The sequence below is a fragment of the Eptatretus burgeri genome, chromosome 6 (assembly GCF_056783735.1).
Source record: "Eptatretus burgeri isolate ZD-2024b chromosome 6, Ebu_testis_v1, whole genome shotgun sequence".
Lineage (NCBI taxonomy): Eukaryota > Metazoa > Chordata > Myxini > Myxiniformes > Myxinidae > Eptatretus > Eptatretus burgeri.
In genome coordinates this window covers 111,201,275-111,221,309 of record NC_140966.1, presented here as the reverse complement: position 1 = coordinate 111,221,309, position 20,035 = coordinate 111,201,275, and the positions used below count along the sequence as shown (strand labels likewise).

Here is a 20,035-nt window from a genome sequence, read left to right as displayed (position 1 = left end):
CAAGATGAATAACAAAATGAATGTGAATATGCAACAAATGAATGAAGGAATAAACGGAAAAATAGACGGAATGAAAGAAGAAATGGAAAAAATGCGGGGTGAGATGCAGCAAATTGGTCGAGGCCTGCAGGCAGGCATAATGGCAATTGCGGGGAGCGAAACGTGGGCAATGGAACTCAAAATGGCGACACCACGTGCTGGAGCGAACAAGCTGGGGGGGAGTGCAACGGCTGTCAGGCGCGCATTGGAGGTGGGTGAAGACAGATTAATTTGGGGGACGTGTTGGGCGAGAAGCGTAAAGGTGATGGACAAAGTGACGGTGACACAGAGGGAAAAGGTAAAGGGGGTGACTGAGATGTGTACGGCAAGACACGTGGAGATGGCAGAAATAATAGTTGAGACAAGGGAGGTAATGGGTGATGAGGTGACTGAGTTGGCAGAGACACGGGAGATAGAGGGGGACTTGGACGTGGTTAAGGACGAGCACACACACACACACGGAGGTAGTGGAGGATAATGGGGGCGAGCTCGCGGAATGTCTCGAGACCCGGTGCGAGCAGCTGGATAGCCTCCTCCAGGAACGAGGGGAGGGAATATGCCCCCTTGAAGCGGTTCACGACCAGGTGGGTCCAGTCGAGCTTTGCGGAATTGAGGGGGCGAGTGCTGTTGACGGGTGCACGGAGAGGTTGGGGGGTATAGAGGCCCCGGAAACCCTTGGGGTGGCACGAATCCCCAGTGTGGTTACGAGTGTGGTCCTGGTGTGTGTGGTGTCAAAATGTGTGTTTTCGAGCATGGTGAAATGCGTGCTGCAATGCGCACATTGTGTGGGTGCAAGGGCGTGTGTGAGAGCGACTGCGTGTGTGACAGAGACCCCGTGTGTGGATGAGACCCCGAGTGGGAGTTAAACCCCATATGTGAGTGAAAGGCCGTGTATGAATGGAACCATGTGTGTGAGGGAAATGGCATGCGTGAGTGAATGGCCAAGTGGGAGAGAGACCGTGTGTGCGAGAGAGCGGTATGCAAGGGAGATGGCGGTCGGCATGCGCGAACATGCAACCGCATGTCCGAATGTCATCTCGAGGTGTGTGAGCCTCATGGCATGTGGGAGTTTGTGCGCGAGAGTGCGACGATGACGGAGCCTGACGGTGGACAAAGGCCGAGTAGTGGCCGTAGCTGCATTGGGGACCAGGCCGGGTTTGCACGGCAGCGCGCATGGGGTCTGTGCTGTGGTATGCGCGAGGCTGCCATGTGCGCACCTGCGGGAGTGAAACCCGGTCCGGAAACGCACGCGGTGGATTAGCCGATCCCGCGGACGGACAGAAGGTAGGCTGGATGTGGATTTGGACTGGATGGGTTCTCCACACGGGTGTGTGTGTGAAACTCCGACGGGCAGAGCACATGTGTTCGTGTGGGGAACCCCTCGAAACACGAGGCTTGTTTTTTTGATGCACAGGGTGATGTCGTGGCTGCATGGTCGGAATCCCGCAGGAGGGAAAATCCCTGCCGGATGGTACCGTCCGAGAGGGGCGAGGTGCGTGAACAGCTGCCATGGCGTCATGGGGAGAGAGCGCAGGTTGCAAGTTGCCGTGCTGGTGCTCAAGCATTTAAAAAAAAAAAGCAAGCCTCGCTTCGGGTAAACAGGATTCCTGGGCAATGGGTGGGAGACCCCTTGGCTGGGCACAGCATACCACTAGCTAGGGGGAAGGGTTAGCTTAGTTACACCGGCTTCATGGGGCAGGGACAAGTCCTCATGGGGCCCGTGGAATGTATTAGGTGGAGGGATGTCAGTTTAGATTTAGGAGGGAAATGGAAAAGTAATATTTGGAGACACAGACAGACTTTGGATGTGTAGAGGGGACGTAGCTTAGCTCCGTCGTGTTAAAAGGATGTGCTACTAGTTTAAGGGATGACAAGGTAGTTAGGGGTTTTAGTGAGCAGAATGGCAGTGATCAGCGATGGAGTGAAATGGAATGGAAAAATGTACGTGTTGAGTGAGTGAGGCCAGCGGGTCTGAGTGTATGGAGTGAAGGTGGAATGCATGGTGCGATGAATGATTGGGGGGAGGAGTGATTCCCACTCAAGGGACCCCGGGGTCAGAGTAATGTGAGTTAGTGGGTTAGCAAAATTGAAAAATGGAGGTCGTTTTGCTGTTGGTGGGAATGTAGGCTCGATACCCATTTGGAGGGGTGCAGGAGCCCTGTTGACGGGCTGGGAGCATGGCTGCGAACGGTGAGTATTGCTGAGTGGGTACCCCGGGCACCGGGCGAGTCGGCCGCGGTAGGCCAAGGGCCCATGGGGGGCCAGGATAGCGTAGTGGACATGGGTGACCCGCATGATGCAGGGCCCGTGGCGCCAAATGCCATGGGGGCAGTGTACTGGGCACGGGCGACCCTCGGAAAGGGACCCGGGGAACCAGCTTGCCATGGGAACGTTGAGGGGGAGTCACCAGGGAGGGTACTCCCCAGTTTAGGGAGCTGGTAGGCTCGGAGGTAGTGTAGTGCCCGGGGGTGCCATCGTCGGAGAATCGGCAGAGGGTAGTTCCTGCGAAGGGAGCCACACGTCCCAGCCATGAGACCGTGTGAGGGCACGGAAGGAAAATTGGGGGGGCATGGCCCGAAATTTGCGAGGACACCAACACAGGCGACGGGAATCTGGTTTGATAGAACCGTTAGTTTAAGTGAGAGGCGCTTTGGAAAGCCCTGGGGTAGTTTAAAAGTTAAATGGTTCGGGTAGATTGGAAGTGTACCCCTCCACACCATCCATCCCTTCGCTCTCGTTGTGGGCCGCTGGACTCACTTTGGGTAAAGTTCGCTGAAATCTGAGGAGGCCATTCTGAGGCATGAATTGGGCCTCGACACAGGACACTAGCTCTCCCTTATTCCCCTCCGGGAAGGGAACGTAGGGGTTGGGAGTAGGATTGGAGACAGAATAGGTTCGCCGGACAGAGGCGATAAAGGGGTTCGGGAGACGAATTTATAGAGGGAAGTAAAAATAAAAATAAAACAAAAAAATAAGTTGGGGCTAAATTTGTTTTGTTTGCAAACTAAGGGAGTGGGTATGGACAGAAACAGGCAAAGGCGATAGGTTGGGAGGGAGACCGTAGGGTAGGTCCGAGCCCGCCTTCTGAGTGTCCAGCACCACTGCACTCCCTCCACCAACCTCCTTGAACAAGGCAAGAGGCCGGCCAACTTCATCTGCCGGCTGTTTTACTGCAAGGCCTGTGCCGGTCAGATCATCTGCTGGCTGTTTTACTACAAGGCCTGTGCCAGTCAGCTTCACCACCGGCCCGTTTTGATACAACGGCCTTGTTTTGCCTTGCCATGCCTTGCCTGCTTGCCTTTGCCCCATGCCTGCTGCCCTGTTGCATTTGCACCATTCATTGCCATGTGCGCCAGGATCATCGCGCGTTCTGCAGGGACTGCCCTGTAGGCAGCCGCATCACGGGACCGCAATGGCGGCCCGTGCAACGTTTGTTTACTGTGTCAGATCGTCGCACGTACTGCAGGGACTGCCCTGTAGGCAGCCGCATCACGGGACCGCATTGGCGGCCCGTGTTCACCGCTTTTGTTCACTGCGTTCATTTCAAAAGAGGGAGGCCTTGGACTGTGTGTAAGCAGCCGGCCACATGCCCTGTCACCTGCTGTGGTTGTGACTTTTGCTTCTTTTTCCGCAGAGTCCATAGATCCTGGGCCATGGTGTAGTGTAAATTTATAAGGTTAAGTTGCACTTGTAAATGTGTTTTGCGCCCCCGGCATGTGAGTCGTGGCGCCGGCAATTTAGTTAAGTCTTCTGTATGAGTGGGTTTGTTTAGTTAGTTACTCAGCCCGTAGGTTATTTATTTTGGGGATACGAATACCTTGAATGTCGCACTCAGGGATCCGAAGGTAAAACATACTAGGGGAGAACTACACATGATGGCACACGAAAATTCGACGACTCGGGACGAGTCTGTAAAAAGGGGAGGGGGTAGTGTTACGGCTGTGGAAATTCGCAATACATCATAAAGGACCTCAGATTAGATTATGCCGCAAAGTTGGTTTTAGATAGGTTTCCCCACCATTGTTTAGAGGGGATTATTTGTGTTCACCAGGCTGCGACCCTTTGAGATAGTGTTTTTCTTTCTCTATCGTTATTTTGGACCGACAGAGCACGCTATGACCCTTTTCGCGCCAAAAAGGAGTCTGAACACGCGGAGTGAAAATGCAGACAAGGAAACCTGTACGATTGCGCGGGTTTTCGCACCCCTCTGCGGCGCCAAGGCTGGCACGAGAAGCGGCGAGGCGCTCGCTCCCGATTGGTGGATACACGGCATGGGGCGGAAAAAGGGGAGGAACCCCTCTTTGGAAGAAGCTTCTCGAAAGAAGGTGGAGCCGAAAACGGGGTGGAGCGAAGGGCGGAGCCCTGCGCTATTTAAGGCGGACCGCACGCGAGGCTCCCCCCGTCTCTCTCTCTCTCTCTCTCTCTCTCTCTCTCTCTCTCTCTCTCTCTCTCTCTCTCTCTCTCTCTCTCTCTCTCTCTCTCTCTCTCTCTCTCTCTCTCTCTCTCTCTCTCTCTCTCTCTCTCTCCGTCCCTCTCGTTCTTGGTCTCGTTGGCGCTGGTCCACCTCTTGGGGCTTCTCTCTTCTTCTTGGTTCATGCTCCAGCATTCTCCCTGTGGTGCATGATTTCTTCCCCTGTCTCCCGGTGGTCCTGTGGAGCGACCTGTTGTTGGAGGCGCGGGCCGGTGACGAGTCCGGGTGACGCATCAGAGACGCGGACTGAAGGCGCAGCTCTGCCGGCTGTGTGGTGCGAACCTGCGCGTCTGGGCAAGGAGCGCCGGAGAGAGCTTGCCGGCCATGAGGGAGGCCCGGAATCAGGCACGGCCACGCTAGCTGCCGTGGGGGCGGGGCGTCACGACTCGCCGACCAGTGAGGGGGGGGGCAGGTAACCTGCATCGGTCTCGTGGGCCTATTCGGTCAGCCAAGGCTCACGGCCATAAAGGTCCGCGGACGCTGTCTACCTCCCTGCCTATGGGGAGGTCTTTCTTTTGCTTTTGTATGACTGCTGTGGCGCCGTTTCCCTATATGTAGACCTGTGTAAGTGACTGTACATTGCTCGTATTCGGTGGTAACGCTTTCTATTTGTTTCTTGTACATTGCATGACTGCCTTACTTCTGAATACGTGTGTGTTATAATAAATGTCCTTGCTTGTGAAATGTATCCCGTTCGTTGCGTGCTCTATTCCCCATTGAAAATGCCATCTTGCATCGCGGAATAATTATTTGGGTTTTAAACACCCGGTAAAGAGAATCGGATCCGATGAGGTCAGCGATAATACCCGCTCGGTTATCGCTGTAGAACGGAACGGACCGCTTCAGCCGTTCGTGTCCCAAGCCGACCTGCGGCGAGGTATGGCCGCTCGTTAGGTTACCCGCGCGAGTACTTAGGTATTTCGATATTCAGCGAGTGACCCTATTTCGCGTGGGTAGAATGTGGACTGGGCTGTGGTGAGGTTAAACCCCCACCCGTGACTGGTTTCTGGCGATAGTTCCAGGAGGGTCACGACTGAATTGTCCGTCCGGTGGGCGACGCAGTCGCTATTAGTGGAAAGCGGCCGATCGCACGCCGGCGGGCGCGAATTCGTAACAATATATATATATATATATATATATATATATATATATATATATATATATATATATATATATATATATATATATATATATATATATATATATCATGGTGCACCATGCCGAATCAATCTCTCTTGCAGGTTTCTTTCAGCTTTCCTTACCTCCTCTCTCCTCTTTTCCTGTGCATTAATTTCCTTAGTGTGATGCGTCCAACTGTTGCTCCATGCTGTCGTTTCATTGCCTTTTTAACCTCTGTCACCCCATTCTTCTATGAGCCTCGATTTTGTATGTAATTCTTTTTTTAAGGATTTTAAACCTTAGTGCTGCTGTCTTCCACCATAAAATAAAATCACACGACAGCCTGAAGAGTCAGTTAGGTTTTACCTGGAGTAAGGCTTATGGAGGAGCTGTTAGACAATCTTTTAACTACTCCACATAGCTGATTTCCATAAAGCGGGGCGAATGATAAATGTCTGAAACAAAGCAGTGTTTGTTCTCATCTTACATAGAAGTCTGAGGGACCCTGTCTGCTGTGTGGTTGCAGCCCCTCTCCTCCCACAGCACCGTCGTGGTCACTGTACGGCTGTTCCATCCTCTGCTCCAAAGGATCTGAGGATAGAGTACATGCGGATAGGAGTAAAAAATCTTCAAACAGTCATGAATGCATTTAGAAACACTTCATTATGTTAAAGGTTTCAATGCATTCTGTGCAGTCTCAGCAAAGTCAACAGCTCATGTACACAATGCTTTCCTCCATTTCTAAATAACAAGTGCAATGCTCGTTCCCCAAACAGTTTCAATTTCATTTTCACTCGTGTGTTGATTTGCTTTTCTTTATTTACATCTTCTCTTCTGTCTCCCATTCATTTATACATCTTGCTTTGTGGAAGAGTGAGGTAACAGAGGATAACATTGCAATTTCCTGAAAACGAGGCCACAGTTTGACAGGACAAGCAAGAGAATGGATGGACAATAAAAGGGGACAAAGAGGAAGGGAAGAAGCACAGTAACCTGCAAGTAAGAGGGTTGGGTTAGGTAAGTTTAATGTGGATAGAAAATATTAGGGGTGTGAATGGCGGATGACATGAGATGGTGGTGCACCACTTCCTTAAAGCCCTGGAAAGAAAGTGGCATAGAAAAACCTCAGTAGGTGACTGCACAAACGGGAGAAAAGGAGGAACAAAATATATTAGGTGTGCAGTCAGCCTGGATTTTGGAAGTTTATCCAGGAAGGAGTTGCTGGAAGAAAGCGTGCATCCTGGAGGAGCTGAGGAGGGTCAGAGTGCTGAGTGAGCAGAGATAGCGAGTCGGGAGGAGAGGAGGCAAAAAAAGTGATACCACTGACGTCTGACATGCCTGTGATGTGACAGCAACAGGCCTTGTACTTCAACCTCATTGTAGAAGATTCCAATAATGATGACAGCTTTATATTCCACAGAATCCAAGAGAGACAATTATGATGCTGGAGAATCAGCCCATCGGGGAGAGCAGTACTCCATTTAGTTATGGACAAAGGCCTTGTAGGCTGTGAGTAGTTCTGCTTATTCAAGGAATGACCTAGAATAATGGAGGATGTCCAGTCTGTGGCTGGCTTTGGAAGCCAGCTTTGATATATGCTCAGCCCAGGAGGGTCATTGATGTTGATGAGGTACAGAAGTGAAAGAACCTGAATCTCTGCAAGTGGTGACAAAGGACACCATGGGATCTATAATGTCCACCAATTAATACTGACAGACGGGACACCAGTTTAACATCCATATGAGAGACGGCACACACATTGAGGCTTCACCTTGCCTGTGAAATGACCCCAAATTTTGCACGTGTACTAAGGGAACTCCAAAGGAGTGCGTGAATGAAAATTAGATGTTTGGGTAAATTTAAACACCCCCTTTGAAGATGATTAATGGCCATATTTAATTATCCTTTATCAAGACTTCATCCTTGGTCAGCCCCTTGGCTCAGCCTGCTCTCCCTTGCAGGGATCTTAATTTGCCTTATTTTTTTTTGGCCTACTCAACAATGCCTTGACTTGTAACAGGCCACAATGGTTTGTGAACAACAAAGCGCTCAAAAATTTTTTTCCACTTTCCTCACTCATATCATCGAATGCCTGATCTTCATAACTACGAATCACTGGATATAATCGCAATGAATACAAACACCCTGAGACACCAGTGTTTGTACCTTTATTTCATTTCCGCACATGCGATAAGCTCAAGAATCTCTTAACCTGAGCCAAATTTCAAAATTAAACTTACATAGAAGTCTGAATAACAAGTTCACTCACGTGGTCATTTGCTTTTCCTTAGTTCTCAAGAATTGAAAGCAATTGTACACGAAAATCGAAAGTAATTGTATGGAATCGAAAGAAATTGACTTTAGCAGCAGATCCGACTGTTAAAAACAAAAGTGTTAATTTGTTCAATTCGGACATTGTTTGACACTCCGGGTGACTCCAGGTGGTGTTTGTTATAAACGATGGCTAATCGCTTGGCAAGCCAGCTGGTCCTTATCAACCTTTTTGTTGGAGTGTTTGCTTGAGTGCTCAATAGTGGTGTACGGAATCGATTCCAAAGTACTTGATTCCAGCAATGGAATCCAAACTAATTGAGTTTCATCCCTGGGCATGTTCTGGTTACACATGGCCTGGTAATGTATTAATTGAAAAAGAACACACCCCTGGGGTGTCCCTTTTACAATATAGCAGAAAAAGAAAGTCACTTGCAAACTAAACACACCCCAAGGGTGTGTTCATTTTAAATGAAGAGCAAGGCATTTAAAGTTGGTCGGTAAAATGTGCTGATTGCTTTACAGACTGATCAGGTTGGCAATACATCGACTGATAAAAGTTTTGACATGTCGTAAAAAGGTTCAGAAGTGCAGTTTGTAACTATTTTGGAAAGTTTAAAGAACACAGTCCGAAAGTTGCATGCTCACTTTGTTCAATACGGTACATCCCTTGCTCATCACAGTCATATGTTAACATGCTCAAACATTTGAAAACCAAACACCATAGAGAGTATCTATTTGTGATGGTTGAGAATGCAGATTCAAAGAAACTAAAGTCTGCAAGAGCAACAAGTTTGCTTTTGTAATCAACTATTGAGAGCACTTTTGCCCAGGTACACTGCTTTCCGTTCCCCTGATGGTGCCTTCCCTTCCCCTCATGCTGCCTTCCCTTCCCCTTATGCTCCCTTCCCTTCCCCTCATGCTGCCTTCCCTTCCCCTCATGCAGGCTTCCCTTCCCCTCATGCAGGCTTCCCTTCGCCTCACGCTGCCTTCCCCTCCCCTCACGCTACCTTCCCTTCCCCTTCCCCCAATTATGCCTTCCCCTCCACTCACTCATGCTGCCTTCCCTCTCCCCCCCCCTTTAGTTTTCTCGTCAGCGAAGCAACGGGTGGTATTTGCTCATGTTTAATAAATGACGTGAACTACAAGAGATAAGTAGTAAAAGAATGAATGCAATGTCATAAATTCATATTATCGGTGCTAATAAATGTCTGTGTGTGTGTGTGTATGTGTGTGTGTGTGTGTGTGTGTGTGTGTGTGTGTGTGTGTGTGTGTGTGTGTGTGTGTGTGTGTGTGTGTGTGTGTGTGTGTGTCCTCCATCACTCCAAAACCAAGTGCATGTCTCAAAATTGGTTGTTTGGGTTAATTAAAACATCCCTTTTGAAGATAATTAACAGCATTATTTAATTATATCCTTTTTCAGGTGCATCCTCAGTCATCGCTCTCCATGGGATCTGAAGGTGTATCCTCGGTAACCTCGCTGGGGTCTGAAGCCAACATGTTTTTTGGCCTGCTCAACCATGCCTTGACTTGGAACAGTCCGCGACGATTTCTTATCGATAAAGTTTTTTTCCCCATTTTTCTCACTCATATCAATGAATGCCTGTTCATCATATGGTACGAATCGCTGGATACATCACTTTAATAAGTACGATAGTTTTCAAATTTGGAGCTTGGAGCGATTTCATCCATTATATGATGCAATTTTCCATGATCTACTCTCAGAAACTAATTAAAGTATATCATCAAAACATTATTTCGGTTTTGAAGATCGGATATCGTTTGGACTAAACAAGTGTTGAAATCTGGAGTGAAATCTGACAATTTAAAGAAATAACGAGTGTTATAACTAAGCCGATATACCTATTTACTTTAACTTATCTTTTTCTACTGTTTTGAGAATTATATTGAGTGAATAAAGAGTTAAGAACATGCCAAAATTAACCAGCTTCATTGAGCTGTATGATTTAATCCAATCACTGCTTCACCTCCCCAACCCCTGTTCCCCAGAGAGACTGCTTATCCATAGCGTGTGCCAGATCTGTGTCTATATTTTTGGAGGTTTCGCAAGGTGCTGTACAGGGATCCAAAGCAAATCTGGTAACAAAAAAGGACGTTATAAAATAAAGTTATAACGTTTGCACGTACCATGAACCGATGTACCATATGACAATGCACAGACGAGCTGACAATGCGGCAGAGTAACTGCAATGTTTATTTCACGGGCAATTAGATTTTGTGATGTCTCCAGCGTTGTTCTACATTAAACAGCAACATTTTGTGGATAAAGTCATTATTTGAACAAATTCATTTAATTTATTTAACTGCTGCATGGTGAAGACCGGCTTTAACTTTAAAGGAATCCTATATGATAAGCAGCCACAGCCTGGCCAGTCATTCCTTATCAACCATTTTTATTGGAGTGCCTGTTTGAGTGCTTAAGCCACTTGCTCAGCGACCTACAGTCGATAGCGGTACCACACCGTGTCATTCTGAGTGAATCGTTCACTCACTGTGGATGGTTTTGCCGTATCACGTCATTCAGAGCGAGTAGTACATGCTCCGTTTTCCTGAGCGAGTGGTTCGTGCTCCGTTATCGTGAGCGAGTGGTTCGTGCTCCGTCATCCTGAGCGAGTGGTTCATGCTCCATCATCCTAAGCGAGTGGTTCGTGCCCCATCAACCTGAGTGAGTGGTTCGTGCTCCATCATCCTGAGCGAGTGGTTCATGCTCCATCATTCTGGGCAAGTGGTTAGTGCTCCATCAACCCGAGCGAGTGGTTCCTGCTCTGACACCCTGAGCGAGTGCTTCATCCTCCATCAACCTGAGCAAGTGGTTCGTACTCCGTCATTCTGAGCGAGTTGTTGTGAAATAACACCCGATTTCCAAGCCATTTTCTGTATTAACATGTTTTCTAAGTTACCGAGCCAAATTTTTTTCCACCCGTCACACGCAGCTGTTTATAAAGATTAATGTTTGTGAACATCTCCCTGAAACGTCTATATAAATGCAACATTGTTTTTCATTGAAAGCTACTCATGGCTTTGGGTTGTATGCAGTGCACACAGTAGTCAGTAATCACATGAACTCCAAGCTTCTGATTCCCGAAAAATTGCCAATATTAGCCAAGCACGTGTGTGTGTGTGTGTGTGTGTGTGTGTGTGTGTGTGTGTGTGTGTGTGTGTGTGTGTGTGTGTGTGTGTGTGTGTGTGTGTGTGTGTTCATAAAGCTTAACATATTCCCTGTGCTAACTCCCCTACCCACAACCCTCTCTATTTGTCCCATTCTTGCTCTACACACTCCCAATACAGTGCAGCACCCTCCTCCCACATCTCTCTGGCTGTCTCTGTCTTAGACATATCTGGACGGTGGTTGTCCAGATGGCATTTATCTCTGGACATGTCAGGATGAAAATTTGTCTCTGGACGTGTCTGAGCGGTGTGTGTATCCGGACAGCTTGGCTCCAGATGTGTCCAGGTGGTGTTTGTCTACGGACGCGTTTGAGCAGTGTTTTATCCAGACGGGAGTTTTTCTCTGGACATGGCTGGATGGGAGTTCCTCTCCCGACATGTCAGAGCAGTGTTTCTCTCTGGACAGCTTGGCCCCGGATGCATCCGAGAGGTGTTTGTCTGCAAACGTGTTTGGGCAGAATTTATGTCTGGATGGGAGTTTGTCTTTGGACGTTTCTGGGCGGTGTTTGTTTATGTACGGCTGGACTCCGGACGCGTCTGGGTGGTGTTTGTCTCTGGGCGGTATTTATAGTATGACCAGTAAAAAATGGATTTCAGACATTATTTTGTTTCCATCTTCACTGTTATTCTATGCAGAAGTAGTTTGATGAGAAATATATATCAGGGTCTTTAAGAGTCTTCAGGGTACTTTGGTTATTTGGAGTATTTCAGGTCAAAAGACCCCGAGGACCCCCGGGGTTGTTTGGGTCTTTTGCTCCTTGGGGTCTTTTGGGTCCATGGGGTCATTAAGGTTCACAGAATCGTTTGGGTCCTCAGGATCATTTGGGGTCCTCAGGGTCATTTCGGTCCTCAGAGTCGTTTGGGTCCTCGGGATCATTTGGGGTACTTGGGAGAGGGGTCTTTTGGGTCCTCTGGGTACTTCAAGTGAAGTATTTCACGTTACAATTGTGTGACGTCAGGTCAGCTGTCCAACCAATTGATGAACAGTGGATACATATACATACATTACATACTGTTACGAATTTGGGAATTTGATTGCACACAACATACAGGTTCCTTTAGTCAGCTATGTCGATAAGTGCTTGTTCCCGAGATAGCTCACCTTTCATTGTTTAAAAGTTCAGAAATCGATTAGATGCACTGCGGATCGATTTAATAGTTAGGGAACGAACAATGGAGACATCCCTCCCCCTCTTCTGCGAAGAGGAAGATCCACCCTGCCGTCCCGTGAGTCATGATGTCAACAACTCCCTCCCACCCGTGGCTGAGCGGGGGATGGAGCACAGGGGCATGAGTCATGAGTCACGCCGGGAGCGGGGGAAGGGCGGGGGAAGGGCGGGAGAAGGATAAGAGGAGATCTTTCTTTTGTTCGTGGGCAGAGTTGGAGAAGGGAGTTGAGAGTAGCCGTTCAGCAGACCTTCGGGTCCTGTCTGGCTTGGGTTAGGGTTGAGGCCTTCGGAAGCTTTTTGCTTCGGCTGGCTCAGTGACATTCGGCTGAGGCCTGGCTCGGGAGGAGGCTTTTTGGAGGCTTTTTGCTTTGATGGTTCCGAGGTGGAGAGGTTCGAGATAGGTTCTGGGTTTCAGCTCACCTGTCCTCCGAGCTGGAGCTCATTATTAAAGGCCTATGCCACCATTTCTTGGGTGTGTGTGTGTGCGTACGTGTGTCCGTGTGTCCGTGGGCCCGTCTAATAAGTAGGAAATGGTTAAGTGCTTTGTGTGCTGTAAATGTTTGCATTGCATTTCGTATAGTCGGTTGTAGTTCTTTTGTCATGCTTTTGTTGCTTGTATAATTGCATACGTGTTTTCCTTGTTTAATTGCATACGTGCTTTATTATAATAAATGTCTTTGTGTGAATGTAAACCTGTTCATTGCGTCCTCTTCCCTTAATTGAGCTGCCATCTTGCACTCGGAATATAGTTGGTTTTTAAATAGCCGGTAAACTGATCGGGTCCAACGGGACTGCGCGATAATACCCCGCTCGGTTATCCCAAAAGGAAGCGAGCTACTTAAGCGGCTCGTTTCCAAGCGGATCCCATTGAGGTACAATCTCTCGGTAACCTACCCGCGCGAATAATTAGGTAATTCGAAGATTTGGCGATCAGACCCTGTAGCGCGTGGGTAGAGTACAGACAAGGTTGTGGTGTGGTTAAAAACACACCCGTGGCTGGTTTCCGGCATTGATCCGGAAGGCCGCGACTGGATTGTCCGTTCGGTGTGCGAAGCGACCGCTATTGGTTAGACGCGGTTGTTCGCACGCCGACGGGTGAGAAATCTATAACAATACACTTGCTCCATTATATATAGATTATCATGACCATAATCATTTCAATGGTATGTAATTAAAAGACAAACTCACGTTCTGTGCGGACAGAGAAACAAACAAATGAAAAATCACTCGTAGAGCGACACTTGGCAAAACAGCACAATGTATAATAGTCCAGTAGATTTAGCCCCTGAATGGCTGAACCTGAAACCAATTGCAATAGTTTTTTTATTGCTGGATCTTGTTCAGGGGGTCACTCTGAATGTCCAAATATAAAATAGGACAAGATAGGACCACCGGAAGTGCCCTAATTTGCATAAATTCAAAATGGCCGCCATTGAGCACTTGGGGGGCTGATATCTCCAAAACGGTGCGTTTTAGACCTCATAAATGTATTATTAGCAGATAGGAAAGTGACCCCAAGGAATCCAAATATGTCGTCAAATTTGTATATGATGTCATATATGTCATAAATGACGTCATAGGCATCATATATGACGTCATAGGTGTCAAACAAATTCAAATCATATTCAAAAGAGTTTATTTTCCCTTATCATATAGTATACATCGGGATTGACAAATAAACTATGCAACACAACATGGAACACAACAAACCCCTCCCCCCCCACCCCATCAGGGTAACCTACTCCAGCACATTTCACCTTTAAAGGTAAATGGACTCAACGGCCAGGTGACTGTTCAGGTGATCATGAGTGTATCTCTACAATACATCAGATTTATGCGGCTATTTTTACACTGTGGGCATGACTGATTTCATTTTGCATGCTTTGTGTAGTGACTGCTGTAGAGTGTGCTGTGTATATGGTGTTTGGTTCAGATTGCTTGTGTGGGGTATTAGACGTCGTATGTATGCACATAGCATTAGGTAAACTACTTGACTGATTTTCGTGGAATTTAGCATAGCTTTGACAATATCCTAAAAACTAATTTTCCATCCACAGGGCGACATCTACACCATGGATGACACAAAGTGTGCCATGTGCGAGAAACAGCTTGATGATGGCCGACAAACGTTTACTTTGACAGAGAAGGGTGCCCATAGTGTGAGGGGAGCTGCAAAATCAAGAGGAGTTGCCATCAACATGATGGTGGGGCAGAAGTTCCACTCTGAATGCAGACTAGATTTTTGCAACAAGAAATCTATACAGTTTTCGTTAAAACAAAAGTTTTGGGAGGAGCCAGAGCCGCCAAGTCGCCGTTCTGTTGAACCCATATTTAACTTTTTGGAACACTGCTTCCTTTGTGGGATGTCAGCAGACACCAACTCTGATGATTCTTACCCTGTTCGAACGTGGGACTTCCAGAGGTCTATCTTTAAAGCATGCGACCAAAGGCCCTCAAACGATCCTTGGGCAGAGAAAGTTCGGGGACGTTTGGCATCTTGCATTGACCTTCACGCGGCAGATCCCATTTACCACATAGTTTGTAGTGTAAACTTCAGAACAGGGAAGCAAATACCATTCCGTTACAGAAGTGACACCAGCAGCATTATTCCACCGACGAAGCTCGGGAGGCGGACAAACATTCAACGACAAGAGGCATTCCTGCAGGTCATCGCTGACCTACAGGGAAATGACTATGAACAAACCACAGTCACTGATCTTGTTGATGAAATGTCAAAGATATGTGAAGACCCATACTCTCCAATGTATATGGGTGTAAAGTTATTTGAACATTTTGGAGAGCGGGTTGTGATCACGAACATAAATGGCAGACTGAACATTGTGACATTCAGGAAAGCTCAAGCGCAGATCCTCCAGGAATTTTATGACACTCCTAAAATGGACAATGAAGCTGATGAGAAGCGACAAATTATCAAGACTGCAGGTGAACTCATCAAATCGGACATTAAAGCGCAGGGCACTTCCAAATCAACATACCCAGACCCAGTTCAACTTAGGTCTATTGATCTTAACTTGAAATACTTGTCAGAATCACTTCAGCTTATTTTGTCTGGTCTTTTCCCAGGTGCAAATGACCTGAAGGTTGCCACAATAGGCCATTGTATCATGCACGCTACTAGGCCTCGAACCGTCCTTGCGCCCATCCCATTTGGGCTCGGTGTCCAACTGCACCATTTGTATGGTTCTAGATTTTTGATTGACAGTCTTTATGCTCATGGCGTATGCTTATCCTATGATGAGGTTTTGCGCTTCTCCAAGTCTGCAGCCAGGTCAAGTGATGCGACCTACCCAATATCAGGTCACTTTGGCCACTACATTGCCGACAATGTAGACCACAACCTCCGCACCTTAGATGGCCATGGTACATTCCATGGTATGGGAATAGTGGTAGCTTGTACACCAGAAGTACTAAGTCAGAAGCCAGTACCACGATTCTTAGCCTATCCAGATGATGGGGTCCCGGCAGCTAAGATTGCCATCCATTATTACAACAGGTTTGTTGGGAAAAAGTCATCATTACTCTTCCAGAAACTGCCTGATTTAATTGTCAACGATCTTACCTCCAACCTAAATCTTCTCTGGAAGATTTCCTTGCCCCTTTGTCCCAGTAGACCGGGGTGGTCAGGAACGATGCAAGCGATATGCAAGGTTGAACATCCAGGTAAATCATCCGTACACTTCCTTCCGATGATAGACTTGGACCCCACCAACATGTCCTGCGTCTACTCTACATTGCTGTTTGTTGTCGAAGAAAACAGGAAACACAGTACCATTCCTATTCTGACATTCGATCAACCATTGTGGTTGTGGTTGAAAGCGTGGACGATCATTCATCATGAGGACAAATCTAGCGAACTGAAGAAAGTAGTCCTCAAGTTAGGAGGTTTTCACCTCATGATGAGTTATCTTGGATCCATTGGACACCTCATGAATGCTTCAGGACTTCGGGAAGCACTTGAATTAGTTTATGCCGAAAATGCAGTCGACTACATCCTGAATGGCAAGGCCTATGCTAGGGCTATACGGGGGCATACACTGATTTATGCAGTTCTGAATTCAATGATTCTGTGTGAAGCATATGATTTCATGTCCCATGAAAACGAAGAGTCAAATATGATAACATTGAGTGAAAGAGATGACATGCACCCAGATCTCAAAGAGGCAGGTCAGCTATACGATGGTCTACTTGCGGATGATATTCAAGCGAAAGAAGCATGCAGTCGTGACATCTTGAAGATAATAAGCCAGGTCCTGCAGAAACACACGTCAAGGATCTCTGAGTTCCCGATGGGCCAACTGTGGCTACAGTACATGTCGATGGTCGAGCTACTTCTCCAGTTTCTGAAGGCAGAACGAACAGGCGATTTTGACCTCCACTTGTCCTCACTGCGGAAGATGTTGCCACACCTTGCTGCCGCAGGACATTCGCACTGCAAGAAGTCCGGCCATGTTTACCTGACAGACATGCTCAACTTGGAGAAGACTAGCCCGGATGTTCACCATCAGTTCCGCTCTGGAACTGACAGGTTCTGGGTGGGTCTCTCTACTGACCTTGTAATTGAACAAGTCTTAATGCGGACTCTGACATCAACTGGTGGATTGACCCGTGGTCGTGGCATGGAGGAAACTCAGAGGACACGATGGTTGTTAGCTGTGCCTGCATGTGCATCTGTAAATGAGAGCATGCCAAATCTCACAGGGACCCATTATTGCACCAGCGAGCAGCACAAAGAGATGTCGTCGTCGAGAAAAGCCCGGGACTGCGAAGACACCGACACAATCTCAAAATTCCTTCAAGACCGAAATCCACTTGTCCAGTCAGACAACCTCAGGAACATTGCAACTGGAGTCGTCGCACACAGTTCAGCAAACCCACATAAAGCAGAAGAAGTTGGTTCAGCTATTCTACAGAAGATGTCTGGCCAGAATATGTTCGAGTATTCATTTAAGAAGGCAGACACCACCAAAATAATGGGTCAGAAGGTGGTCTCTGCAGGCAATGAAACCATTGCTGTACCAGTTGATCCACAACTGCTGTTCCAGCGCCTGCTCCTTGTTGCGAACAGTGAACCAAACAGAGATTTGAAGGACCTGTTCAAGCACGAACTCTCAAGCTATCCTGCGTCCTTGTTTGATGCCCACGGAGTTATGCGAGAAGCGAATAAGCCACAACTTGCCGACGCACTTGAGAGCTGTGCACCAACAGCAGTTGGAGGAGATACACCACAGTGCATCCCTGAGTACTACATACTAGATGGTGGATCTCTCCTTTACAGAATACCTTGGAAGAAAGATGACACCTACGAGGAAATATGTGATCACTACATCACCCATGTCCAAAAGCACTACAAAAATGCCATTGTAGTATTTGATGGATACGCTCATGGTCCTTCCACCAAAGATGTTACCCATCAGAGGAGAACGAAGGGAGCTGTTGGTCCACGAGTTTCTTTTTCCCCCCCAAATGCCACTAACTACAAAAAAGGAACACTTTCTAGCAAATGCTGAGAACAAGCAGTGCTTTGTACATTTGCTGATGGAAAAGATGGGTGAAAACGGCATCAAGACCCTAAGCGCAGATTGTGATGCTGATGTCTTGATTGTGAAAACGGCTGTAAGGTGTTCAACGTTTGCTTCTACGCAACTAATAGGAGAAGATACAGATCTTCTTGCACTGTTGTGTTTCTATTGCGGTGATGATTGCAAAGGACTCGTCTTCAGGTCAGAACGCAAGTGTGGGGAGAAGGAGGTGAAGAGGAGAGTCTGGGACATTGTTTGCCTCAAGAAGCAGTTGGGGAAAGAATTGTGTAGTCTCTTGCCAGTGATCCATGCCATTGCTGAATGCGAAACAACATCCAGGATATTTGGGATAGGGAAAGGAGCGCCCGTGAAGAAATCCCAAAATCATCATGAGTTTAAGTCACAAATTCTAAAGTTGGCTCAAGAAGGGATGGGGGTAGAGGACGTAGACAAAGCAGGAGAGAGCGCTATTGTCTTTCTATGTGGTGGAAAGATGGAAGAAAGCCTGGATGACCTGAGAGCCAGGAAGTTCTCGGAAAAGGTGACTACCAGTGCTCGCAGTCTCCAAGTACAGACGCTACCTCCAACATCCAACGCAGCAAGATATCACTCACAGAGGGTTTACTATCAAGCCCAGGTTTGGATGGGGAAAGAAGAGCTGAATCCAACGGATTGGGGATGGCATTTGTCAGATGGTCGAATGCAGCCAAGCAAGATGGACTTGCTTCCTGCACCGGAATATCTGTTGAAAATAATCCGGTGCCAATGCAAGGGTGATTGTGACACCCTACATTGCAGCTGTCGGAAAAATGGCTTAGAGTGTTCACCATCATGCACGGGATGCAAAGGGACATCATGCACTAATAAGGGGGATGTTGCCACCGATATTGATTCAGACTAAGTAAAACCTCATCATGTGAATAAGCCAGGACATGTATAGGACAGACTCTGTGGAGGTATAGATTTGAATTTGAATTTGTTAATGTACAAGGTATAGCTCATGGAACATATTTCAGACTAGGATATTTCCAAAGAACGTCATACATATACTTCCTACAAAACATTAAGGAAAACATAAATTTAACATAAATAATATCAATGACGTCATCAATGACGTCATTTCTGACATACATGACGTCATATACAAATTTTGACGACATATTTGGATTCCTTGGGGTCACTTTCCTATCTGCTAATAATACATTAATGGGGTCTAAAACGCACCGTTTAGGAGATATCAGCCCCCCAAGTGCTCAATGGTGGCCATTTTGAATTTATGCAAATTAGGCCACTTCCGGTGGTCCTATCTTGTCCTATTTTATATTTGGACATTCAGAGTAACCCCCTGAACAAGATCCAGCAATAAAAAAACGATTGCAATTTGTTTCAGGTAATAGTGTAATTCTACTGGACTACCAGCACTCAGTAGAGCGCATACCTCTGCCAGGTTGAACAGTTCACATTTTGTATCCCACTGACGGGCTGGATCTGAACCAAAATCTAATCCGCTTGTTCTTGTCACCGAACCAACTCATCCACAACTTTTTGAGATTTAATAAAATATGTATATATATATATATATATATATATATATATATATATATATATATATATATATATATATATATATATATATATATATATATATATATATATATATATATATACACACACATGATGGATGAATTCATTGACCTGATATGCAAATCCTGTTCAACTTTCAAGTCAATCATGTGCAAATTGTGGATTTTAGAACATGATCCTAAGTCGTTCACCTTTGGCCTATGTTGATCTTTTGGCATGTACTGACTTCAAAAATAATTGGTGCTTGAATTCAGTAAGCTGATTTGCAAATGGTCTTCAAATTTCAAGTCAATCAGATGAAAGTTGACAATTTTAGAAACAATTTTAGAAATTTGGCCCATGTTGACGTTTTGTCCTATGTTGACCTTTTAGCTGATATTGACTTTTTGGCCTATGGTGACATCAAAAATAATAGGTGGTTGAATTTAGTGACCTGATATGTAAATCCTTTTAAAATTTCAAGTCAATCAGATGAAAATTATGCCTGGTGTTGGCCTAATGGTTAGGGAGGTGGGCTTGGGATCCTAGGAGCATGAGTTCAAATCCCACTTGTGGGTTGAATTAATACCAGGTAGGGTTGACTCTGCCTGTCATCCTTATGAGGTCGGAAAAATGAGTGCCAGCTAGCTGGTATCGTGTCAGAGTGGTGACCT

General features: G+C 46.7%; 1 protein-coding gene across 2 annotated transcripts in view; it reads right to left on the bottom strand.

The window, feature by feature from the left end:
• Positions 1-20,035, bottom strand: part of LOC147025619 (SH3 and multiple ankyrin repeat domains protein 2-like) — a 155,735-nt gene that overhangs the window by 73,680 nt on the left and 62,020 nt on the right. For both annotated transcript variants that reach the window (XM_085886768.1, XM_085886769.1), the window contains exon 4: positions 6,117-6,220. In XM_085886768.1, coding sequence (XP_085742894.1) covers positions 6,117-6,220 — 104 coding nt within the window. The remainder of the gene's footprint in view (positions 1-6,116; positions 6,221-20,035) is intronic.